This window comes from Ctenopharyngodon idella, chromosome 6 (assembly GCF_019924925.1).
Source record: "Ctenopharyngodon idella isolate HZGC_01 chromosome 6, HZGC01, whole genome shotgun sequence".
NCBI lineage: Eukaryota > Metazoa > Chordata > Actinopteri > Cypriniformes > Xenocyprididae > Ctenopharyngodon > Ctenopharyngodon idella.
Genome location: NC_067225.1, coordinates 23015116 through 23042647, shown reverse-complemented (window position 1 = coordinate 23042647; position 27532 = coordinate 23015116). Strand labels below are relative to the sequence as shown.

The following is a 27532-nucleotide window of genomic DNA, read 5'->3' as shown; positions in this document are numbered from 1 at the left end:
ATCATCAGATCACTATCATTGCGCTGAACCCTAACACTGATCACGTGACTCAGCACGCCCCTGCGTAATCGCCAATCCCCTCTATGTCCTACACTACACATATAGTGATTGGCGTAGAAAGGTTTTTTTGCTATAACCCTCCCGTTTACTGTAAACCATTTACAGTAAGTAAGAGAGAGCTGTTCACTCTGTGATCTCAGGAACCCGGTATCTCATCGTCAGCCATATCCGGAGTACGCATGGCTTCACACGCTCAGAACGACAGCTCAGCCGGCTTCCAGCCGGTCTTTAAATCGTTTGCCACAGATGCGATCCACGTTGGTTCAGAGCCGGAGCAGTGGAACTCTATGGCCGTAGTGCCTCCCATTTCATTGTCTACCACCTTTAAACAGCATGAACCGGGAAAACACGCGGTAAGTTGTAAGGGTTTGATATTAAGAATATATTAAGTGCTGTTTTGTGTTAGTCTGATATTTGATTATGTATATTGTGATATGTTGTTATGAACGTAATCGATGCGTGTACTGATCGAGCACGCGACTGTTATTGTGATTCGACCGTTTCCATTTAAATGGGTTTGGTGTGAAATGTACAATGGCAGGACTTTTAGTGTGAAAGAAAAGTATGATTTTTTTTTTTTTTTTTTTTTAATTATAAATGTATTCATAAATATAAAATAATATATAAGGGTAACTACATAAATATTAAGGTTGTTAATCGTTAAATCTAAGTAGGTGTATTTGTCACAATGACTAAGCAAAGTTTCTCACATTATGCTGAAAAACCAGACTAAACCGGCTTTCTGGTTTTAGATGGTCTCTAGGTTGGTTTGCTGACTGGTTTTTAGAGGGTCTTTTCAGCTTGCCTTTACTTTGTTGGACGATCCTAACCACAAGCAAGGACTATTTATGTTAACTCTTAAAACATTAAAAAGTGAACTTGACATCTAAACAACACCACAGGTTGAGGTCATTATTAAGCTAAAAAAAGTTTAACTTGCTGGTTTAAGATACTCTTAGATGATTTAAACTGGTCTCCTAGCCCCAGACCCCTCTAGAGCCAGTCAACAGATAATAATATTTAGGATACCTTTTCATAAGGGTGGTTACAGATTACATCAGCAAAAGATGCTGCAAGTTGACTGAATATTTACTCAACCACCACATGAGTCATGAGAACAGCCAGGTGGTTAGAGTAAAAACACATGTTCACTTGTGAGCTGTTTCTCTTTGTAAGAAGTTAAACCACAACATAACAGTATCAACTGGAGGCTTTTTTTCTCACATTTTTAACTTTTCTATGAATTTAAATGGTTTCTTTATTGCTCACTCACAGATTTGACACTTTATTTGCACAATTCAAACCACTTGTGTTTGCTTAGTATTTTGAATTTTGATTTTATCTGCCAGGGATTTGAGTACAGCAGGAGTGGAAATCCCACTAGAAACTGTCTTGAGAGAGCAGTTGCTGCTTTGGATGGTGCACAATACTGTGAGTCCATCACCAACACAAAATCATGAATATAATATTTACAAATGACATTGCCATAAACCTAAAGGTCTGACTTTCCTCATAGGTCTCGCTCTTGCCTCTGGATTGGCTGCAACTTTGACCATTACGCATCTTTTTAAGGCCGGAGATGGAATTTTGTGCATTAATGATTTATATGGAGGTAAGTTACCGCTCCTAATAATAAATAATACAGTTAAACTATTGCACTTGATATAAAGTAGAGTAAAAAGCAGAGATTGAGCTGGGAGAGATGCTGAGTGTGTCACATTTCCCTCCCACCAGGAACTAACCGATATTTCAGGAAAATAGCTGCAGAAGTTGGCCTTGATGTCTCTTTTGCTGACCTCACAAAGCTAGAAGAGCTAAAGGCAGCTCTAAAACCAAATACAAAGGTACACCTAGCAGAGAAAGCAGATTATGTTTTTAAGAATGTGATCAAGTTTCGAAATCTTCCTCCTTTTTTTTTTTTTTTTTTCCTCGGCAGTATATAGATCCGCCTCTTACAAAACTACTGTGTGAAAGGGTGGATGGGGAAATATTTGGTTACACAATTAAATCTGACAACATATATGTTAAATAGTTCTGGGAAGTACTACTTCCCAGAGAACTAAAATGGAGTAATAAATATTCCTGTTTCTACAGATGGTATGGATTGAAACGCCCACAAACCCTACTATGAAGGTTGTGGACATTCAGGGTTGTGCAGATATTGTCCATGAGCACAACAAGGACACAATTGTTGTTGTGGACAACACTTTCATGTCAGCCTACTTCCAGGTATACACATTTATTTTTCTTAGCTGGTGTTTACTAACTAAGGACATGAAAGACAATTAAAAAAATAGTTAACTATGTAAAAATTAATTTTATTAAGCTTTGTGTACAATACTCCAGTGTAAAGATAGAGTTTCCTTATACAGTTCATTTAAATATTTCACCATTTTTCTCATCCCTGGAATAGCGACCCCTTGCACTTGGAGCAGACATCTGCATGTACTCTGCAACAAAATATATGAATGGTAAATACAACTTAAAATTATAATTTATATAATTGAAAACATGGTTGATCCAAGTTAAAATGATCTATATAATTCCAGGACACAGTGATGTTGTCATGGGCTTGATTTCTCTCAACCGTGAGGACCTCTATGAACGGCTGAAGTTTTTGCAAAATGGTAAGGCTACCAAAAGTTGTGATAGTCTTTTCTTCACTCTTGTGACGTATATCCGAGTGAAACGGCTTCTTGAAGAAGAAAAAATGTATGGCAGGACTTGATTTTGACCATCGGGAATTGCCTGGATTTTTGGATGGTTGTGGTTTGTTACTGCTGTGATCTCATGTGAGTGAAAAGTCAGAGACTGCAAGAAGGAGAGGGAAGTTATTTTGCTAAAAGATTACGAGGACACATTCATTTTTTTTAAAAATAATTATTTGCATGAATAAATCATTTATAATAAATACTGCAATATTTCATAAAAAAAAATAAGATTTGTCAATTTTGATTTCATGCTGATAATCTGTCTGATAACATCCTTATTTTCTACAAATGGCTCTTCTCTTTATGGCATGACTTTGTGACTCAAGCAGTTTATAGCATATTATTTAATAAGAGACGTTTATTAGCCTTTGAAATACAGCCAAATTATTGGACTGTACTAACAATAGAGAACAAATGGCTTGCAATGTATAAAAGATAAAACATATAGGCCCAATGCACATTTGTAATAGATGAGTGGTGCATACTCATTTGGTACAATAATTTTTTATTTGGACAGGAATCTTTGAAGAAACCACAAAAAAACCTTTGTTTATGAAGTGCTAAACCTAATTGCTGTTGTACTATCAGCTTTTTTTTTTTTTAATGATGTAATCTCAAGGCCACTGAGCTTATCACCAAAGAGTGTTAAAGGTTCAGTTCAATGTTATAATGTACATAAATATGTAGAACTTTTTGTGTTTTAACATGCTAGAGAGAAGCACCGGGTGTAATCTTCAAATATAACTCTGCGAACAAGGAATTCTAGCAAGAATGAAGTTCTTTTATCTACCCTATTGGGGGTCTTTTGTAAGGGGCAAGAAAAATGCCTTTCATTTACTTGAAAAGAAAGTTACTTGTCTTCAGGTGAAAGTAATATCCTGTTTTAATATCTGCTGGCGATATTTCCCTTTTGTTATTGCCTTTAGTCTTATTGCTGAGCAATTTTGTAAAATGTAAATTTTCTTTTCATTGCCTGACTGTAACACTGAAAATGAGCTTGAGTCAGAAAAAGTAGAAGGTTTAATGTTATCTCTCTTCCTCTATCTTTAATTCAGCACTTGGTGCCGTTCCCTCTCCATTTGACTGTTATATGTGCAGCCGGGGTCTGAAGACACTGCACCTGAGAATGAAGCAGCACTTTAAGAACGCACTGGCTGCGGCACAGTTTCTAGAGGCCGACCCAAGAGTGGACAGCGTCATCTTCCCAGGTGTCTATGATTTTATTGTCACATTACATAGAAGTGTATGTCAGGTGAATTTGACATATATTGGTAATTGTTCAAATAAACCCTCTTAATATAAGATTTCAAATGAATGCAATGGCAAATGTTTGAGTCGATGATAATAATACTGTATGGGTGTGATATTGTGAATTTATATACACTACCCAAAAAGTTTAGGGTTGATGTTTTATTGTATTTTAAAGAAGTCTCTTATGATAAAAAATATTGCATTTATTTATTTATTTATTTATTTATTTTATTAAAAATAGCGTAAAAAATTGTATTAAACATTTTCCCCCGGTTTCACAGACAAGGCTTAAGCTAGTCCTAGTTTTTTTTTTTTTCTAGTGTACATTTATAAAAGATATTTAAATGCTTTAATTGAACTAAAGCTTAATCCTGGCTTAGGCTAAGCCCTGTCTTTGAAACTGGGCCATTATGATTTAAAATAGTTTTCTATTTTAATATGTTTTAAAATGTAATTTATTCCTGTAATGGCAGGATTTTCAGCAGCCTTTTATCCAGTATTCAGTGTCACATGATCCTTCAGAAATCATTCTAATATGCTGATTTGATGCTCAAGAAACATTTCTTATCATGGCTGAAAACTGTTGTGCTACTTAATATTTTTGTAGAAACTGTGATGCCTTCATGAATAGGAAGTTGAAAAGGACAGCATTTATATGAAATAGAACAATGTAACAATATTAAAGTCTTTACTATCACCTTTAGTCTGTTTAATGGTTTAATGTATTCTTGCTGAGTAAATGTATTTAATTATTATTATTATTATTATTATTATTATTATTATTAACTGATCCCAAACTTTTGAATGGTAGTGTAGGGACCTCCTTGGTATTATAACACCTGTAGGCAACATTGAAGTATTGTTCAAAATCAACTGATGTTGAGAGAATTAATTTTTTTTTTTTTTTTACTTCAGGTATTCCATCTCACCCTCAGTATGAGCTGACAAAGAGACAGTGCACAGGCTGTCCTGGGATGATTACTTTCTACATTAAAGGAAAACTGGAACATGCCTCAACTTTCCTCAGCAATCTGAAGGTGCTTTTAAGCTTCATATGTAGTTTAAAAATCTTTATCATCCTACATTTTAAAGAAACTATGTTGTATTTTGCATTTCAGTTGTTTGCGCTTGCTGAAAGTCTTGGTGGTTATGAGAGTCTAGCAGAGCACCCGTAAGTACTGAGCACACTACTAGCCAAATCCGCTGACTGAGGGAAAAGGTTTGATTTAAAAGCAGTGCATATAGAAAAAAAAAATGTTGATTTTAATTTATATATATATATATATAATTTGTTTATGAAACATGTATACCAAGTATGCATGGTTGTAATGTGTAAACCCGAAAAAAAAAAATCGTTCAAGCTTATTTTGGATGGCCACAAGGGGGCACTTTAATGTTGTACAAAAAGGAAATTGCACTTTTGTTGTCTGAGCAGTTTGTATCATTGTAGAACATTATTCAGCAGCATTTAATGGAATATTTCTTTAGGCTATTCTGTAGTCAGCCTTTGATATAAAAACAGTTAATGTTAATCACCAGATGGCTTTTGAAACATTGTGACAGATTAATGATACTTACGGTTCACAAGTAATCCACTAAAATGTGAGTGATAATGTCACAGAATTATCTCTTGATAAATCTTTATTGAAATCACACCTGCACCAATGTTACCATGATTTATCCTGGAAAAAAAGATTTGGATCAATCAAAAACTCATTTTGAGGAGACATTTCATCCACCTCCATTTCCCATGGTGCACTTTTTCTTTTCCAGAGCGATTATGACTCATGCTTCAGTGTCTGAGAATGAGAGGAAAGAACTGGGCATCAGTGATACTCTCATTCGTCTGTCGGTGGGCCTGGAGGATGAGGAAGATATTATTGCAGACCTAGACCAAGCCCTCGCTGCTGCAGTGAGTGTTTCACAACACATCATTTTTAAAGAAAATATTACTTTTATTCAGCATGGAAGCATTATTTTGATAAAGTGCCAGTAAAGACATTTAAAGTGTTACAAAAGAGTAAATGGTAAATACTGTTCTTTTGAACTTTCTATTCATTAAAGAATAAATGCTAAGCTTACTAACCACAAATTACTGGTAAGGAAATTAGCAAGAATTAAGCAAATGTACTCCCTTAAAAGCCATTGTTGTCTCAGAAAAACATCAAAGACAGAATTAAGTTTTTGGCAGAAAATGGGAAGAGTGATTCAGGGTGGTTCAGCAGATTTGTGTGGAGTGATGAATCATGATAAAACGAGTTGCATGGAGATGCACCATAGCAGTGTCTTTGAAGATCTGGTGCGAAATACAATAATGTTCTTATTTAAAGAGGAATGATCAGATATTTTATTTCAACAAGAAAATGCTCCTGCTCATACTGCAAAGATGCTAACTGGGAGACATTTTTCAACTGCTCATGAACTGTTTGAAGCCATTAACATTGAGTAGAACAACAAAAAGCTGTCTGCAAGTTTACCCACACAGCTTAAACATTTAAAGAAAACAAAGTGTAGGCTATCCCATACTAAATTACTTTATCTACAGTATTTGTGCAATTTTTGCTAATTTTCTGACCAGTGATTTGTGGTTAAAATTGTAAAATGTGCACCATGAAAAAGCTAAATATTTAGCCATTTTTGGCTTGGCCTATTTTTTTTTTGCCCGGGAGTGTGTGTAAAAAAAAAACAGTCCAAACAAACACTTTCAGTCTCACTGGTCCCAAATATAGATCTACAGATTGCCAGTACATTATGTGTATAGGATACCAATGTTATTATCACCATGCTAAAGGCATTATACGTAATTGTGTGCATTTCTATTTGTAGAGCCTCATTTTCAGGTGCTTTCATGTGTTTAATGGTGCATCCTCTTGTAAATTGATTTCATTTCCTTTAATTTTTTTTTTTTTTTTTTTTTTTTTTAAGCGTGTCAACACCAAGATCATAATAAGATGATTTCTAAAGGATCATATGACACTGAAGACTGGAGTAATGGCTGCTGAAAATTCAGCTTTGCCATCACAGAAATAAATTACATTTAAAAATGTACATTAAAATAGAAAACGGTTATTTTAAATTATTAAATACTTTAAATTGTAGTACTGTTTCACAATATTATTATTTTTACGTATTTTATTTTATTTGTTTTTGTGTAGACTTTTTTTCATATATTATATTTAAATACATTATTAATACAAATACATTTTATTAAACCAAATACTCATTTTATTCTCATGTTAAAACCAAGATAATTTTCTGTTCAATATCGATTAATCTAATGTCATACTTCCGGTTTCTTTTTTAAAACAGCATCCAAAAAAGTAAGAGGCTGATCAAGATCAATCAGGAACAGCAGTGATGCCACATGTGGACAAGACAAGGACACTTTTTTTTTTTTTTTTTTTTTTTAATTACTTGGTGTAAGACAGTTATATGTCAGGGAACAAATCACCTCAAGAAACTCATTTTTTCCTCATTTTTTTTTTTTTTTTTTTGTGTTTCTATTTTTTGTAATAGATTTATGAGATAGTGGGGCTAAACAAAACAGACTCCACTATTAAAGTTTTAATACAGAAAAACACCAGGACTGCAAGGGAAATCTGATATGATGCAAATGAAGATTTGTCTATTTTTATATAGACTGTTAAAGTGAGTGATTCAAGTTATTTAATCAAGAATTACAAAAAAAGACACCCTCAGAGCTCTCTCTGCACAAGCGCACTATCATTAGTCTTTATTTTCTGCAACAAAATCATGCCACCTCATAATGTTTCAAATCACCTTTCATTGATCAGTTTTGTATTTTAAATACTAGATATTGACTAGATGCTTTAGCGTTTTTGATTCTGAAGGATCACATCTGATCTTTGTCTGTGCTGCCAGACCCATTAAAAGCCATTTGTAGTCTCTCCCTCTCTGTTTTGTCTTCTTCCTGAATGTCTTTGATGGTGGTACACCATAAGAAATCACTTTGAAGTCAACAAGCACCACACATGTAATTGGAGGATAAATAGTAAAAGACATAACTAATGAGCCGATCTAACAACACCATCAATAATGCTACAAGGACAGCTTGAACTGAGAAGTAATTATTTCTACAGTATATATTAGGCTTAAATTTATTTCTACGATGGGCATGATGCGATAATTACATTACTAGTCCTGACAAGACTAATTCGCTGTCTCTTAATTTGCAATGTAAGATTTTTAGGGTGTACTGAAAGTAACTGAATAATGAAGAAAATGTTAAGTGACAAATATAAAATCATGATGGCAAATATTTCTAAATTCTTGACAGGAAATTTAGCCTTTTTATATACACTGTTTTACTGATAAATGACATTCAGTGGGAGTCAAGTCAAGCTGGTTGCGGCATAAAACTGTCAGAAAGCATATCAATAACTTTTTGTTTGTCACTATATTTCAATGCCTGTTTTCCACAATCTTTCCACAAGGCATATTCTGTAATGAAAAGCACCTCAATTATGTTATTTTCTGACTCAAAGGAAATCCATTTAGCAAAATGTACACACAGGAAGCACAACACCATTAACCAGGTATTCTGTGACGAAGGTTGTGCTCAGAGCCATTAACTCTACATATTACTGCCATATATCTATAGGAACCACTGACATTTCCATTTAAGCTATATATAGTGCATGCAAAATGTCATCCCTAATCTCTTAAAGGGTCAGGGGTGTAAAGTTCATTGCATAATGCTTATTTATAAATACTGTTTAATGTTCATATAGTTTGGGAGCTGTATGTGTTACAGGTAATAGAATGAATTGAGCAAAGCTGAGGTTGCACCTCTTGTGTGACCTAATGTTCTTTTCCTTCATCCACATTCATGTTTGATCTTGCCAGGCTCCTTTCATGCTCTGCTTTCCAATTTTCACATATCTAAAAGAGAATATATTGTTTGATTCACACCCACCCATCACAACAATGATGGCTGATCATTGACAATGTCATAATGATTTTAGCAGGATTTTGCCATTAACATAAAATGCTAAATATTTTTAGTTTATTTTTTGGTTGCACGACCAACTTTTAAACTATTTTGCAACTACTTTGCAACATTTTCACGGTAGGTTGGTGATGGCATTGAATCCTCCTAATTCTTCTCCTGACCTGAGATAATAAAATTAGCATGTACATATTTTCTTTTCAGCCCCCAGTTTCACGAATATATGTAATATGTATGTAATTTCATAACTGTGACTAGTAAGTGAACATCTTATGTTAGTCTAAATGGAACAGACCAATGTTAGCTGTCACTGTTAGCCACTATGCTAGTAACAATCGGTCAAGGTCATAAATTGAGCATATTGATCATAAAACTTACATTTAGTTGTTATTTAGTCCTGAAGAGATGTTTACATATAGCCCACAGGACAAATTAATAACTGAATTTAACACTTGATTCTTAATGTGTTGTTACCTGGATGATCATCAGCTGTTTTTTTGTTTTGTGATAGTTGTTCATGAGTCCATTGTTACCTGTCCTTTTCACAATAAGGAAGAAAAGATCTGTTGTTATTTCAGTTGTCAGAACTATGATAATATACTCAGGTACTGCACATTATTTGGTTTTCCTATGCTTTGTCGTGCCACAGGCTGGTAAAAGCTATGTACCTGTATAAAAAGTGGAAACTGAAATTTCAGTTCTAACCATCACATAGCCAGAAAAAAAAAAGGCTTAAAAGCTTACCTTTGAGCAATTTATTAAAATGATGGCTATGAACTATGAGTCATGCTATTACAGGACAGACTAAATGTTGTGATAATGAATAGCCATTTCATTCTCAGAGATTTATTTTGCTTTCACACTTTGATTTAAAGTTTCTTTAAATACTTTTTCACTAAAATGGGTAATAACAGTCTCTTTCACTTCATAGGCGCAGGTACAAAATAATGAAAAGTGACTTTGGCCAGTATGCATCACATTAGAAATTTTATAGGTGTAATTACTGGATGATGACACATTTCGTCCCTCATGTCTTTGTGAAGATGTGCCAGTTTGTATGCAGCTTTGGCCATGTAAGGTCATCCAGATAGATTAAGTGGAAAATGACTCGAGCCGTCCATTTGGTTTAAGAAAGCTGTTGGCTTTAGAGATTAGATTTCTTAAAACGTTTAAATGGTCAATGATTGTAATCATGGTTATGTAGGACAAAAGGTATGTTTGTTGTTTGTTGTTGGTTATTTACACACACTGTATGAGTAATTTTTCTCTTTCCCTTGATCCTCTCAGTGTTTCTCAAACTTTTTCACTTTAAAGGTAGGGAAGGGTTCCAAGCCCCACCTGTCCCCAATCGCCCCAACAAAATTGTAATAAACTAGGCTTTTAGTTTAACTGTTAAAATTTATTAAAATATAGTTTATTAACATAACATTTTAAAAACATAACATAATGTTAAATAACAGCATTAAAAACTTTAAAATAGAGAAAATAAAAGTGCAATTATATTATCACTTTGTATGAAAAGACTTTGTTCAAAAGTAAATAAAAATAATTAGGAATTAGCCCTTTCGTGCGTGAGTTTAAATTAAAATATTCTAGCTGAGTTTTTTGTTTCCCTTTATTGTTTCCATGGCGACGCCTCATGCTTGTCACGTCACACACCGCAGCTACAATAACACAGTATGACCGATGTATCGCTTTTATTTAGTTTCTCCTTTTTTAAAATATTCACAAACTTGCTTACCATGTCATCAACTATCAGATATCCCGATTCTCAAATATGTGTAAGTGAGTGTGTTTTGTCGTTTAAAAACCTATTTAAATGATCTTGATTTATAACGCGAAATGGGCGCCTGTCCTGTCAGTCGGATTTACAGCACGTGAATTCATCAGTTTCTCCCGAGATCCATGTAAGTGGCCGGTGATCTGGGAGAAAAATAGAGTAAACTTTTTAGTTACTTACACTTTGTGTATCTGATATGAATAAAACAAGTCGGCAAATTATATTTGAATTGATTGTTATTGCTGCTTCCAAAGACATCAGTGTGTATTTTACAAGCTCTTAATGTATTGTTTTACTAGTACTTATGGATTTTTAAATGTCTGAAACCTAAAATAAACATTATGTTGTTGAAAACACTGCATAGTTGTGATAAATGACACTGCCAAAAGCGCGAAAGCACGGTTTGAATCTGGCAGTTATGTGACATCGCTGAACGTTCTAAATCCCATATGTGGGACCGTACCGATCAAAAGGTTAATAAAGATGGGCGCAAAAAAAGATGTGCACAAAAATGACCAAATTTCCTCCCGTTTGTCGCGCCCCACTTGTCATGTCTCTATTCCCCAGTGGGGTGCGCCCCAAACTTTGAGAAACGCTGTATTACGCAGTGCATCTTTGTTCATTAATAACCTCTTAAAGATGCTGTTTTTATCTTGGACTTTGCCCAAAGCCATTGGTAACGTAAAAGAAATAATACAAACCAGGGGCTTGAGTGCTGTTTTTTTGTTCTTGAGTGCTGTTTTCATTTTGTCAATGTTAATGCTAATCTCTACTTTTATTAAACTTCCAGAGCTCAAATCATAATAGTGTTCAAGAGCATGTCTGCCAAATCATGCTAAACTATATTTCCAATGGACAAAAGCAGAAAACAAAAACAGCTCAGAGCTTCACAATCAATAAGGTCCTGTTCATGGAATCTCTCATCCTCAGTTTTTCTTTCATTTGTGCTGGTGCCACTGCACATAATAGACTCGTGTCATGTATCAATCTTTCAGAAAGGCAATCGAGGTAATTGTTTTGGTTATCTTTGCAAACTGGAAATAATTCCTTTGCTGCTCATTCATTCTAAATGTATGGGATGGATAATCTGCGTTATTTCTATTAAATCTGATGTCTTATGAAACCATATAGTAACCATAGAAATCCTTCTTTATTCCTTGCAATGAAGAGACAGGAAATGAAGAGCAATGAAGAGACAGGAAATTTAACTGCTAACATTTTAATTCCTCAATTATGTCTGTTAAAATAATAAAATAATTTTGGCTCTCCAGCAGGTTCAGCTCTGGAATGAGTGAAATCAGTCGCATGCATCACAGGAGCATCTGTTGAGTCAGAGACAGAAGGTTCATCAAGGTAACATTCAGTTCTGACAGGAACAAGATTCACTCCTACAGTGTTTTACTCTGACACACACTAGAATAAAGATTACTTGTGATTCAGCGGAACGGTATTGTCAAATACATCAGTGCACAGAGACAAACCACTTTCCTGTACACTAAAAGCTGAACTTTATCATAGTGTAATAACACTCTGAGTTTCAGGCATGAAAAGGATGCATTTTGTCATTTTCTTCCTTAATGGGATCCATTATTTTCTTTTAAGAAGCAAAAACAAGACATTTTCTATTCAAGTCCAATTTCTATTATTTAGCTAGTTTTTAATTTTCTTATTTCCTTCAATTTAGGATACTGGTCACTTCTGGTGAAATTTGCTTAGTTGGGAATTTATGGACCCTCTTTTAGGTCCTTAGACATCCACTGGTCTACTGTCTGACCATGCATGTACAAGTTGACACTAACTTTCAGATAAATCAGTCAGAGAATATTTATTAAAAAAAAAATGTTGACATCCTGATAACTGCATGACCAAAACACAGTGCAGCAAAAAGCAAAGTTCAGGCCATCTCAATTTGGAATGAACTTTGACCTCCATCTGGTGAGAGAAGCCTCTCTTTGAAAGCACTAATAGGATCCTCTCCTCCTGCTGTGATGTAATTGCAAACCCACTCCACTCATTAAGTCGAGGATGTCTTTCAAAAACTCATGGAGTGTTTCATGAATAGGACAATTAATTAATTGAATGACGATTCAAACTCAAGTCTTCTTGATATTACAGGCCTTTGTACATACATTATATATATATATATATATATATACAGGTGCTGGTCATATAATTAGAATATCATCAAAAAGTTCATTTTTTTATTATAAATTATTTTTAAAAATGAAACTTTCATATATTCTAGATTCCCTACATGTAAAGTAAAACATTTCAAAAGTTTTTTTTTTAAATTTTGATGATTAGAGCGTACAGCTCATGAAAGTCCAAAATCCAGTATTTCAAAATATTAGAATATTTCCTAAGATCAATCAAAAAATGGATTTGCAAAACAGAAAAGTTCAAGTTCTTTAAAGTATGTTCTTTTGTGCACTCAATATTTGATCGGCAGGACATATTACAGCAAATGACTTGCTCCTAGCCCAAATTACTGCATCAGTGAAGTGTGGCATGGAAGTGATCAGCCTGTGGCACTGCTGAGGCACTATTGAGCCTTCAGATCATCTGTATATTGTTGGATCGACTGTTTCTCATCTTTCTCTTGAAAATATCCCATAGATTCAGGTCAGGCATATTGGCTGGCCAATAAAGCACAGTAATATCATGCTCAGCAAACCACTTGGAAGTGGTTTTTGCACTGTGGGCAGATGCTAAAGTCCTGCTGGAAAAGGAAATCAGCATCTCCATAAAGCTTGTCAGCAGATGGAAGCATAAAGTGCTCCAAAATCTCCTGGAAGATGGCTGCATTGACTTTGCACTTGATAAAACACAATGGACCAACACCAGCAGACGTCACGGCCCCCCCAAATCATTATTGACTTCAGAAACTTCACACTAGACTTCAAGCAGCTTGGATTCTGTGCCTCTCCAGTCTTCCTTCAGACTCTGGGACCATGATTTCAACATGAAATGCAAAATTTACTTTTATCTGAAAAGAGGACTTTCGACCACTGTTCACTGTCTAGTTCTTTTTCTCCTTAGCCCAGGTAAGATGCTTCTGACGTTGTCTCTGGTTCAGAAGTGGCTTGGTAGTCCTTTTCCTGAAGATGTCTGAGTGTGGTGACTCTTGATGCGCTGACTCCGGCTTCATTCTACTCAATGTGAAGCTCTCCCAAGTGTTTGAATCGGCTTTACTTGACAGTATTCTCAAGCTTGCGGTCATCCCTGTTGCTTGTGCACCTTTGCCTACCCAATTTCGTCCTTCCAGTCAACTTTGCATTTAATATGCTTTGATACATCACTCTGTAAACAGCCACCCCATTCAGTAATGACCTTCTGTGACTTACTCTCTTTGTGGAGGGTGTCAATGATTGTCTCCTGGACCATTGTCAAGTCAGCAGTCTTCCCCATTAGTGTGGTTTCAAAGAACAAAAGATACCCGGATTTTATACTGTAGGGATGGTCATTTAATGAAACTCAAATGTAAATATTCTAATATTTTAAGATACTGGATTTTGGACTTTCATTAGCTGTACGCTCTAATCAACAAATTAAAAAAAAAAACTTTTGAAATGTTTTACTTTACATGTAGGGAATCTAGAATATATGAAAGTTTCATTTTTTAAAATAATTTACAATAACTTTTTCACGATATTCTAATTATATGACCAGCACCTGTATATATATATATATATATATATATATATATATATATTTTTTTTTTAATATAGGCTATACAGGCAGTCAAAAGTTTGGAATAATTCATTTTTTTTTATGTTTTTAAAACAAGTCTCAAAACAGATTTCCTTATATACATAATTATGCAGGAAATCTGGGATTATTAGTAGAAATTGATTCGAATATACAATAAATATTACTATACATTAAGTCCTTATTAGCAGGGGTGCACATAACTTTTGTGGTCTGGTTCTCAAGGGAGTACCTGGAGATGTTGCTTGGTACTCGCACTTTACACGACATGCTTATCCTAAAATCTGTCCTCATCACTTTCCTCCTGACTGCTCTCCTCACTATCTTCTTTTCTCTTGAACATGGTAGATGATGATAATGATTTTTTTTTTTAATGACACAGACAACAGCAAAGGCTGCTGTCACTTTAAGAAGGAAAGCACGGACCGAATAACTGACACACATCCGGTTTCTTTCTCAACTGTTCACTTATGACATAACCGAGAGAATACTTACCGAGACGGATATTTTGACATAATTTTGTGTATGTGTCCGTTAAAGCGCAAGTAAACGCGAAAGAGGAATTAATTCGGTGTTTGAGCGCTGTCTCTCTCTCACTCGCGTGCGCGCGTTTGGGGGGTGTGAGGCTGTGCGCACAGATAACAGCCCGCGAGTCCCGTTTTTCGCTTCTTCTTCCGCTTTTTAAATCGTTTGAATGTGTTAATTGGCGAGACAAAACACGTCCAAATGATAAACTTTTACTCTATGATGGTTAAATTTAGCAGTTAATCGGCGAATCACATGCGTGCCGAACCGTTGGACCTTATCCGTACGGATCACGGATTAACTGCGATCCGTTGCACACGGTACACCTAATAATTAAGGAACACACTTAAACGTGTCCCTGTGAAGTGGTCCTCAAAAATGTTGGTACTCAAAAGAGCTTCAACTCTTCAACTGCGCATCGTATTTTTTTTATTTTTTTTACCGCGCATGCGTACCTGCATACCACTTATGTGCACCACTGCTTATTAGGCTATTATATTGTACTAGGGCCTACACTGTATTAAAATCCAAGGAGTACCATGCTTCATCTTGTTTGGAGCAACAGTATAAATGCTTGGAAATACACTGTTCAGGGCAGGCATAACATTATGACCACCTTCCTAATATTGTGTTGGTCCCCCTTTTGCTGCCAAAACAGCCCTGACCAGTGTTGCCAACTGCTTTCAATTAAAAGTAGCTAAAACTGGTAGCTAAATGCCACATCATAATGGCAAATTCATTGATCTATATAAACATGAATATAGATCAGTGGGCAAATTAAGAATCTAGATAAGGTTTGTCCAAGAAGTTGCTAGATTTGTCCCTAAACTTTTGAAAAAAGTCTCAAAAGGGGCAGGGAAGTCACTAAATCTAGTGAGAAAATCCCTAAATTGGCAATACTGGCCCTGACCCATCGAGGCATGGACTCCACTAGACCCCTGAAGGTGTGCTGTGGTATTTGGCACCAAGATGTTGGCAGCAGATCCTGTAAGTTCTGTGTGTTTACGAGGTGGGGCCTCCGTGGATCGGACTTGTTTGTTCAGCACAACCCACAGATGTTTGATTGGATTGAGATCTGGGGAACTTAGAGGCCAAGTCAACACCTCAAACTCATTGTTGTGCTCCTCAAACCATTCCTGAACCATTTTTGCTTTGTGGCAGGGCGCATTATCCTGCTGAAAGAGGCCACAGCCACCAGGGTATACAGTTTCCATGAAAGGGTGTATGTACATGGTCAGCAACAATACTTTGGTAGGTGGTACGCGTCAAAGTAACATCCACATGGATGGCAGGACCATTATCCCAGCAGAACATTGCCCAAAGCATCGCACTGCCTCCGCCGGTTAGCCTTCTTCCAATAGTGCATCCTGTTGCCATGTGTTCCCCAGGTAAGCAACGCACACACACCCGGCCATCCATGTGATGTCAAAGAAAACGTGATTTATCAGACCAGGCCACCTTCTTCCATTGCTCTGTGGTGCAGTTTTGATGCCCACTGCTGGTGCTTTCGGCGGTGGACAGGGGTCAGCATGGGCACCCTGTACGCAACAAACTGCGATGCACTGTATATTCTGACACCTTACTATCAGAACCAGCATTAACTTCTTGAGCAATTTGAGCTACAGTAGCTCGTCTGTTGGATCGGACCACACAGGCCAGCCTTCGCTCCCCACGTGCATCAATGTGCCTTGGCCGCCAATGACCCTGTCGCTGATTCAGCACTGTTCCTTCCTTGGACCACTTTTGATAAATACTGACCACTGCAGACCGGGAACACCCCACAAGAACTGCAGTTTTGGAGATGCTCTGACCCAGTCGTCTAGCCATCACAATTTGGCCCTTGTCAAACTCGCTCAAATCTTAAGCTTGCCAATTTCTCCTGCCTCTAACACATCAACTTTGAGGACAAAATGTTCACTTGCTGCCTAATATATCTCACCCACTAACAGGTGCCATGATGACGAGATATTCAGTGTTATTCACTTCTCTGTTATTTGAATAAGTTGTGAAGCAGGATATTATTTCCTGATGTATTTTTGTTGACCAACATCCACTTTAGACTATTGGAGATATTGGAAACCTTTAAAAGGCTACAGTTCAGACAGGTCAGCCCTTTTACTGGCATTAAAGTTTTCACAGGCTATCAATGTCATTTATTGTTGAGCTAATTATTAATTTAATCAACGTTTATCATTACGTGCTGTTAATAATACGTGCTGCTGAATCATTTACAGCACTGTACGAATAAAAAATAAAATTCTGTAACAAAATGAATTACATAACCAGAGCGAATAACTGCACTGATCACGTGACCCAGCACGCCCCTGCCTAATCGCCAATCCACTCCATCCCCTTACACGGACACAGTGATTGGCGTAGAAAGGTTTTGTTGCTATAACCCAAATGTTTGACAGTAAGAGAGAGCTGTTCACTCTTCTGTAATCTTGGGCACGCGATATCTCACCGTCAGTCAAATCCTGAGTACGCATGGCTTCACACAAGCAGAAAGACAGTTTAGCCGGCTTCCAGCCGGCCTTTAAATCGTTTGCCACAGATGCGATCCACGTTGGTTCAGAGCCGGAGCAGTGGAACTCTATGGCCGTAGTGCCTCCCATTTCATTGTCTACCACCTTTAAACAGCATAGTCCGGGAAAACATGCAGTAAGTTGTAAGGGTTTGACATTAAGAATATATTAAGTGCTGTTTCGTATTAGTCCGACATTTGAGTATGTAGATTGTGATATGTTGTTATAAACATAACGGTGCGTGTACTGGTCGAGTGACTGATTTGCGCTATTTCCATTTAAATGGATGTGATGTGAAATAAACAATGGCAGGACTTTGTGTGTAAGAAAAGTATAAATACCAGTCTAAACTGGCTTACTGGTTTTAGATGGTCTTCCAGGCTGGTTTGCTGGCTGGTTTAGAGGGGATTGGCACTTTTCAGCTCATCCAGACCCAAGACCAACAAACCTTAGGCTGGCTTAAGTTTTTGTTTTTGTAAAGAAAATAGAACCTGTTGGAAAGATCTTAATCACAAGCCCGTCCTATTTGTGTAAACTGGATGATTTAAAATAAACTTGACATATAACAACAATATGGGTTGAGGTCAAATACTTCATTATTATGCTTAATTCTTCCTCTGAAAAAAACCGCTGGTTAAGTTAAGTTTAAAATGGTCTTAGCTTATTTAAACTGGTCTCCCAGCCCCAAACCTCTCAACCAGTCAACAGATAATATTATTTTGGATACTTTTTAGTAAGGTTGGTTACCTGTTACATCAGCAAAGATGCTTCAAGTTGACTGAATATTTACTCAACCATGAGTCATGAGAACAGCCAGGTCAGTGGGGTTGAAGTAAAAGAACATGTTTGCTTGTGGGCTGTCTCTAAAGACACCACAAACTAATAGTACCAACTGTACTTGACGGTTTTAACCTATGAATATGATATCTATATAAATTTACATCTTCATTGTAGTTTTTTATTTTCTTTATTGCTCGCTTACAGATTTGACATTTTATTTGCACAATTCAAATCATGTTTGTATGCAAAGAATTTTGAATTCAGCGTTTTTTTTCCCCCCCTCTCTCTCTAATGTTTTATCTGCCAGGGTTTTGAGTACAGCAGGTGTAGAAATCCCACAAGAAACTGTCTTGAGAGAGCAGTTGCTGCTTTGGATCGTGCACAATACTGTGAGTCCATCACAAATACAAAATCATGAATATAATATTTACAAATGACATTGCCATAAACCTAAAGCTCTGACTTTTACTAATAGGTCTTGCACTTGCCTCTGGATCTGCTGCAACTTTTACCGTTACGCATCTTTTTAAGGCCGGAGATGGAATTTTGTGCATGAATGATGTTTATGGAGGTGAGTTACCGCTCCTAATAATAAATAATACAATTAAACTATTGCACTTGATAGAAAAGAGAGTAAAAATCTGAGATTTAGCTGAGCGAGATACTGAGTCTCTCACATTTTTCCCCACCAGGAACTAACCAATATTTCAGAAAAATAGCTACGGAATATGGCCTTGATGTCACTTTTGTTGACCTCACGAAGCTAGAAGAGCTAAAAGCAGCTCTAAAACCAAATACAAAGGTACATCTAGTAGTGAAAGCAGATTTTTTTAAAGAATGTGATCAGGTTTTAAATGTTCCTTTTGTTTTTTTTGCCAGTAGCTCTGCCTCTGACAAAATTACAGTGGGAAAGTGGGTGGATGGGGAAATATTTGCTCACACGATTAAACCTGACAGCATATATGTTAATTAGCTCTGGGAAGTACTACTCTAACTAAAATTGGGTAGTAAATATTCCCGTTTTTACAGATGCTATGGATTGAAACGCCCACAAACCCTACTATGAAGGTTGTGGACATTCAGGGTTGTGCAGATATTGTCCATGAGCACAACAAGGATGCACTTGTTGTTGTGGACAACACTTTCATGTCAGCCTACTTCCAGGTATACACATTTATTTTGATGGTCTTTTAATGATTTGGAGCAGAACATTAAGGACATGAAAGACAGTTTAATGGTGAGTTAACTATGTTAAAAGTACATTTTATTAAGCATTGCATACAATACTTATTTCATAAAAAAAGTCAGTGCAAGGATTTCCGTTATACAGAAACTAGGTGTTCATTTAAATATTTCACAATTTTTCTCATCCCTGGAATAGCGACCCCTTGCACTTGGAGCAGACATCTGCATGTACTCTGCAACAAAATACATGAATGGTAAAAACACATAAAAAATAGATATAAATCTTTTATACAATTGAAAATTTGGTTGATCAAAGTTAGAATTTCCTGTATAATTCTAGGACACACTGATGTTGTCCTGGGCTTGATTTCTCTCAACCGTGGGGACCTCTATGAACGGCTGAAGTTTTTGCAGAGTGGTAAGGCTCTACCTAATCTAAACAGAAACCTTTAAAGTTTATATTTGGTAATCTGTCTGATAACATCCTTATTTTCAGCAAACAGCTCTTTCCTTTATGGCATGACTTTGTGACTCAAGATCAAAAGGGCTGTAGTGTATTTCGCAAGCAGTTTATAGCATATTATTTATGAAAAGAAGTTTATTACCGGATAAAATAAAGCCAAATTACCAAAGAGTGTTAAAGGTTCAGTTCAATGTTATAATGTACATAAATATGCAGAACTTGTTGTGTTTTAACATGCCAGAGAGAAGCACCGGGTGTAATCTTCAAATATAACTCTGCGAACAAGGAATTCTAGCAATTCCTTGTTCGCAAGTTCTTTTATCTACCCTATTGGGGGTCTTTTGTAAGGAACAAGAAAAATGCCTTTCATTCACTTGAAAAGAAAGTTACTTGTCTTCAGGTGGAGGTAATATTCTGTTTTAATATCTGCTGGTGATATTTCCCTTTTGTTATTGCCTGTAGTCTTATTGCTAAGCTGTTATGTAAAATGTAATTTATGCAAATGTACTTGCACTCCCTCTTGGTTTTGAAGTACATAGCTCAGAGAAGGTGTCAGGAAAAACTTTTTTAAATCCTTGTCTTATCCTTGTATGTATAATTTGAGCAAGCTGTAATTATATCAACTTCAGCACACACCTCCCAACTGTTATACTCCTGATGTGATGATTAACCTTGTGCTTTCCTTTAGGTACATTATAGAAATATATCACATTGCAGATTCGTCCCTGACTTAACACTGAAAATGAGCTTGAGTCATTTGCATAGCAGAAGTAGAAGGTTCATTTTCATCTCTGTACCCCTATCTTCAATTCAGAGCTTGGTGCCGTTCCCTCTCCATTTGACTGTTATATGTGCAGCCGGGGTCTGAAGACACTGCACCTGAGAATGAAGCAGCACTTTAAAAACGCACTGGCTGCGGCACAGTTTCTAGAGGCCGACCCAAGAGTGGAAAAAGTCGTCTTCCCAGGTGTCTATGATTTTATTGTCACATTACATAGAAGTGTATGTTGGGCAAATTTGACATATGTTGGGAATTGCTCAAATAACCCATCTGAATATAAGATTTAAAAAAAAGGAATACAATGGTAAATGTTTAGTTGAGTTGATAATACTGTATGGGTATGATATAAAAATTTCAAACATGCAGATTTGGTGCTCAAGTAACATTTCATATTATCATCACAGATGAAAGCGGGATTGCTGCTTAATAATAAATGTATCAATTTCCACAAAAATATTAAGTACTTTACTATCACTTTTAATTAGTTTAATCTGTTCTTGCTGAATAAAAGAATTTAATTAAAAAATCTTACTGATCCCAAACTTTTGAATGGTAGTATAGGGAATTCGTTGGTATAACACCTGTAGGCAACCTTGAATTTTATTGTTCAAAATCAACTGATATTGAGAGATTCCAGTCAGACTTCCTTGACTCTTGATCATATTTTTTTTTTTTACTTCAGGTCTTCCATCTCACCCTCAGTATGAGCTGACGAAGAGACAGTGCACAGGCTGTCCTGGGATGATTACTTTCTACATTAAAGGAAAACTGGAGCATGCCTCAACTTTCCTCAGCAATCTGAAGGTGCTTTGAAGCTTCATATTGTTTGAAAATATTTTACATCTTAAAATTTTAATGAAACTATGTTGTAATTTGCATTTCAGTTGTTTGCGCTTGCTGAAAGTCTTGGTGGTTTTGAGAGTCTAGCAGAGCACCCGTAAGTACTGAGCACACTACTAGCCAAATCCGCTGACTGAGGGAAAAGGTTTGATATAGAAAAAAAACCCCATTGAGTATATTCAGGTTTATTTATTTTTTTATTTTTTTTTGGTTGTTTATGAAACGCATATACTAAGTATGCTTGGTTGTAATAAATGTCTAAGCACTAAAAAAAATCATTCAAGAGGGCTTTTTTTGTATGGCCACAAGGGGGCGCAAGCACTTTAATGTTGTGCTAAGAGGAAAATGCAGAAACAACACTTTTGTTGTCTGAGCAGTTTGCGTCATTGTAGAACATTATTCAGCAGCAGCTAATGGAATATTTCTTTAGGCTATTCTGTAGTCAACCTTTAATATAAAAACAGAGTTAATGTTAATCACCAGAGGGCTTTTGAATCATCATTGTGACAGATTAATGATACTTACGGTTCACATGTAATCCACTAAAATGCGAGTGATAACGTCACAGAATTATCTCTTGATAAATCTTTATTGAAATCACACCTGCACCAATGTTACCATGATTTATCCTGGAAAACAGATCTGGATCAATCAAAAACTTGTTTTGAGGAGACAATTTATCAGCCTCTGTTTCCCATGGTGCACTTTTCTTTTCCAGAGCGATTATGACTCATGCTTCAGTACCTGAGAATGAGAGGAAAGAACTGGGCATCAGTGATACTCTCATTCGTCTGTCGGTGGGTCTGGAGGATGAGGAAGATATTATTGCAGACCTAGACCAAGCCCTCGATGCTGCAGTGAGTGTTTCACAACACATTTGTATGTACATACATACATACGCACACACACACACACACACACACACACATATATACACACACAAACACAAACGTGGACAAAATTGTTGGTATCCTTGATTAAAAAAAGCTTCACAAAATAGAAAGTGGCTGTAAGAAAATAGCTGAAGCATTGAAAATCCCCATTTCCACTATCAGGGCAATAATTAAGAAGTTCCAATCAACTAAAGATGTTACAAATCTGCCTGGAAGAGGACGTGTCTAAATCATCCTAATGCGCTGTGAGGAGGAAAATTTGAGTGGACAAAAACTCTCCAAAGATCACAGCTCGAGAACTGAAGAGATTAGTTGAGTCTTGAGTCTCAGAAAGCCTAAAAAAAAAAGATCAAACAGCACCTACATCCCCACAAGTTGTTCGGGAGGGTTTCAAGAAAAATCCTCTGCTCTCATCTAGAAACAATATCCAGCATATTCAGCTGTCAGACAAGACTGGAACTTTAAACGGGACCGGCTTTTATGGTCAGATGAAACTAAAAAAAGAGCTTTTTGGCAGCAAACCCACCAGATGGGTTTGGTGCACACATGGATAAAAAGTACCCCATGCCCACGGTTAAATATACTGCTGGATCTTTAATGTTGTGGGCCTATTTTTCTGCTGGAGGTCCTGGACATCTTGTTCAGATACTGATTCAGGATAATGATCCAAAACAAACATCAAAACCAACACAAAAATGTGTCACTGAGCACAAAATGAAGCTTCTGCCTTGGCCATCCCAGTCCCCTGACCTGAACCCTAAAGAAAATGAGTGGGGTGAACTGAAGAGAAGAAGCACCAACATGGAGCTGGGAATCTGAAGGATCTGGAGAGATTCTGCATGAAGGAATGGTTTCTGATCTCTTGTCAGGTGTTCTCCAAACTCAACAGGCATTATAGGTGAAGACTCAGAGCTGTTATCTTGGCAAAAGGAGGTTGCAAAAAGTATTGAATAGAAGGGTGCCAATAATTGTGGCCAACGTGTTACGGAGAAAAACATTTATTTCATAATGTGATCCCCCCCCCCCCCCCCCCCACACACACACACACACTTACACACTTTCAATTCTTTTCCTTCAATGAAAGGTTAGATTTTGGCTAATTTTATGAATTAAACATCAAAAGGATAAACAATGCAGATTTATTTTTACAGTCATCTTTGATCATATTTATCAAGGGTACCAACAATTTTGTCCACATCTGTATCTGTATATATATATATATATACACACACACACATATAATATCGTGTGTGTGTGTATATATATATATATATGTATATATATATATATATATATATATATATATATATATATATTTATATATAAAATATGTGTATATATATATATATATATAATTATATATAATTATATAATTATATATAAAATATGTATGTATATATATATATATATATATATATATATATATATATATATATATACATATTTTATATATAATTATATATAAAATATGTATATATATATATATATATATATATATATATATATATTATATATACAGCTTGAATAACAGTGTAAATTTGCTGTCCCCTCAAAATAACTCAACACACAGTCATTAATGTCTAAACCGCTGGCAACAAAAGTGAGTACACCCCTAAGTGAAAATGTTCAAATTGGGCCCAATTAGCCATTTTCTCTCCCCGGTGTCATGTTTGGTGTTATCGCTCTCACTCTCTCATACTGGTCACTGGAAGTTCAACATGGCACCTCATGGCAAAGAACTCTCTGAGGATCTGAAAAAAAGAATTTTTGCTCCACATAAAGATGGCATAGGCTATAAGAAGATTGCCAAGACCCTGAAACTGAGCTGCAGCACGGTGGCCAAGACCATACAGTGGTTTAACAGGACAGCTTCCACTCAGAGCAGGCCTCGCCATGGTCGACCAAAGAAGTTGTGCATGTGCTCAGCGTCATATACAGAGGTTGTGTTTGGGAAATAGACGTATGAGTGCTGCCAGCATAAAGGAGGTTGAAGGTTAAAGGAGATTAAAGGTTAAAAGATAGACTTATTTGGTTCAGGTGGGGTCAAGCGTGTGTGGCGGCAACCAGGTGAGGAGTACAAAGACAAGTGTGTCTTGCCTACAGTCAAGCATGGTGGTGGGAGTGTCATGGTCTGGGGCTGCATGAGAGCTGCCGGCACTGGGGAGCTACAGTTCATTGAGGGAACCATTAATGTCAACATGTACTGTGACATACTGAAGCAGAGCATGATCCCCTCCCTTCGGAGACTGGGCCGCAGGGCAGTATTCCAACATGATAACGACCCCAAACAGCTGAGGGTAAAGGTGATGGACTTACCAAACATGTCTCCAGACCTAAACCCTATTGAGCATCTGTGGGGCATCCTTAAATGGAAGGTGGAGGAGCGCAAGGTCTCTAACATCCACCAGCTCTGTGATGTCGTCAAGGAGGAGTGGAAGAGGACTCCAGTGGCAACCTGTGAAGCTCTGGTGAACTCCATGCCCAAGAGGGTTAAGGCAGTGCTGGAAAATAATGGTGGCCGCACAAAATATTGACACTTTGGCCCAATTTGGACATTTTCATTTAGGGGTGTACTCACTTTTGTGGCTAGCGGTTTAGACATTAATGGCTGTGTGTTGAGTTATTTTGAGGGGACAGCAAATTTACACTGTTATACAAGCTGTACACTCAATACTTTACATTGTAGCAAAGTGTCATTTCTTCAGTGTTGTCACATGAAAAGATATAATAAAATATTTATAAAAATGTGAAGGGTGTACTCACTTCTGTGAGATACTGTATGTACATGTCTAAACAAACACTTTCAGTCTCACTGGTCCCAAATAGATCTACAGATGCACTGGGCATTATGATATTGAAGTTATCTTCATGCTAAATGCATTATACGTAATTGCATTTCTATTTGCAGAGCTTCATTTTCTGACCAAAGGTGCTTTCACATGTTTAATGGTGCATACTCATGTAAATTGATTTTATTCCCTAAAATATGGCATTTTTTTTAAGCGTGTGTCAACAGCGAGATCGTTTCAGCCCATAAAGTTCAGCGATCCATCTCTGAGAGCACAGGCCATTTCCCCTCTCTCTAAAGTGCACAGAAAAATTAGTCTCCAGGAAATAAAGACAAATCAGCTCAGGTCAGAGTCTGAGAATTATTCCCATAGAAACGTATTTGTGAGGAGAAAGCTAGGAGTTTGTGTGCTCTGCGTTGGCTTTGCTCTGTGCAGTTTCTCTGGAAGCCTGTTCACTCTATTGGATGCAGTGTTTAAGCGTGATATCGCAGCGTTGCAGACGTGTGAGCGGATGCTTATTAGAAAACAAAGGTGCACCAGTATAGGTTGCTCAGATTTGAAAACAGGTACACCATGCACCCTATTATTCCGAAAGCCTAATGATCATGTCTCAGAGGCCCTTTTCTTCTGTCAGAAATTCAGTGCCAGCCCTGCAGTTCCATATGCTTTGCTGCTCATCTGAAGAGAATAGAAATGAAATCATGACATGTATCCAATTGATATCTGAAATCCCTCTGAGATCATTACAATAGGAGCTTTTGTGATTTGCGGTGTGTTTTAAGTTGATGACACATGTTCTGATGGGGTGAATTCCATTAGGTCTTGGCACACAGTTTTCCTTTGAGAGTTATAGATCTTCTGTTTCCTCCATTCTTTCTGAAAACCGTAGGTTAATTATCTGCAATTATATGAGGTTAAGAGCTGTCATTTTTTTTTTTTTTTTTTTTTTTAAGATTAAATATGCTAATGTTCACAGCATTTATTGAACCGCTCTCTGCGGTGAGCCTCAAATTGCTGCCTCTGTGTCCGGGTGCTGTTTCAACCAGTTGGCAGAAACTGGGGCTCTCCGTATCAGCTAGCTAGTGAACTAAGGACAAACCTTGACCTTATAGGGTGATATAATCAGTTATATTGATTATATCAGGGGTGCCTAATCTTGTTCCTGGAGATCTACCTTCCTGCAATGTTCAGCTCTAAATCAGATCAAACATTGTTGCAGACCAAATACACCCCTTTGTGACAATGGTGTTCCCTGGTGGAAGTGACCTCTTTCAGCAGGTTAAGGCAGCCTGCCACACTGCTCAGAATGTTCAGGAATGGTTTGAGGAACATGATGAAGAGTTCAAGGTGTTGCCCTGGCCTCCAAAAGTCACCAGATCTCAATCCAGTTGAGCATCTGTGGGATGTGCTGAACCAACAAGTTCGATCCACAGCGGCTCCACCTTGCAACCTACAGGACCCGAATGATCTGCTGCTATACAGTCTATATAAGACTGTATAATAATTAAATCAAATAAATGCACAATTGCTGAGCATAAGAGACTTTTTCAGAAACATTAAAAAAATCTTACCAACCCCAAACTTTTAAATAGTAGTGTAGTATAGTGTTTTTTTTTTTTCATTTATATTCATCTATAAACCCTATTAAAATTTGATTGCCTTGTTAAAACCAAGATATTTTTCTGTTCAATATTTAATTAATCTAATGTCATGCAACCTGTTTCTTTTTTAAAACAGCATCCAAAAAAGTAAGAGGCTGATCAAGATCAATCAGGAACAGCAGTGATGCCACATGTGGACGAGACAAGGACACTTTTTTTTTTTTTTGTAGTGCATTTATAGTGTACTTGTTATATGACAGTTATGCTAAAAACATTAATTGCCATCTTTTCATTCAAAGAACAGGAGATTTGCTGCTTTTGTCTTTCTACTTTTTGTAATTATAGTTTGATGAGGTAGTTAGGCTAAACACAAAAGAAACAAAACTCTCAAAAAACACCCTCTTGTTTTCTCAAGTAATGCACAAGCACACAATCAGTCTTTATTTTCTGTATCAAAGATGCCACCTCATAATGTGTCAAATCACCTTTCATTGATCAGTTTTGTATTTTAAATACTAGATATTGACTAGATGCTTTAGCGTTTTCAATTCTGAAGGATCACATCTGATCTTTGTCTGTGCTGCCAGACCCATTAAAAGCCATTTGTAGTCTCTCCCTCTCTGTTTTGTCTTCTTCCTGAATGTCTTTGATGGTGGTACACCATAAGAAAT

General features: G+C 36.6%; 2 protein-coding genes and 1 long non-coding RNA gene across 4 annotated transcripts; 2 read left to right on the top strand and 1 right to left on the bottom strand.

Moving 5' to 3' along the window:
* Positions 1-71: 71 nt before the first annotated feature.
* LOC127514791 (cystathionine gamma-lyase-like) lies at positions 72-27474 on the top strand. 2 transcript variants are annotated; one of them, XM_051897976.1, is made up of 12 exons: positions 72-413; positions 1410-1491; positions 1577-1672; positions 1795-1904; positions 2155-2289; positions 2474-2531; positions 2610-2687; positions 3827-3979; positions 4938-5059; positions 5141-5193; positions 5796-5934; positions 26998-27474. In XM_051897976.1, the coding sequence occupies exons 1-12, from the start codon at positions 240-242 to the stop codon at positions 27010-27012; spliced, it is 1215 nt and encodes a 404-aa protein (XP_051753936.1). In that variant the 5' UTR covers positions 72-239; the 3' UTR covers positions 27013-27474. The 2 variants fall into 2 exon arrangements, with proteins under 2 accessions (XP_051753936.1, XP_051753935.1); XM_051897975.1 differs by lacking the exon at positions 26998-27474 and adding an exon at positions 7332-7930 and having other exon boundaries at positions 74-413.
* Positions 11975-18609, bottom strand: LOC127514799 (uncharacterized). The gene is made up of 2 exons (XR_007930704.1): positions 17889-18609; positions 11975-12093 (listed from the first exon to the last, which is right to left on the bottom strand). It is a non-coding gene; the product is annotated as an uncharacterized LOC127514799 (long non-coding RNA).
* LOC127514792 (cystathionine gamma-lyase-like) lies at positions 12055-23496 on the top strand. Its single transcript, XM_051897977.1, has 13 exons — positions 12055-12124; positions 16166-17665; positions 18617-18698; positions 18785-18880; positions 19002-19111; positions 19339-19473; positions 19691-19748; positions 19835-19912; positions 20772-20924; positions 21421-21542; positions 21623-21675; positions 22297-22435; positions 22634-23496. Exons 2-13 carry the CDS (start codon positions 17492-17494, stop codon positions 22643-22645), a joined length of 1212 nt encoding a protein of 403 aa, XP_051753937.1. The 5' UTR covers positions 12055-12124; positions 16166-17491; the 3' UTR covers positions 22646-23496.
* Positions 27475-27532: the final 58 nt, after the last annotated feature.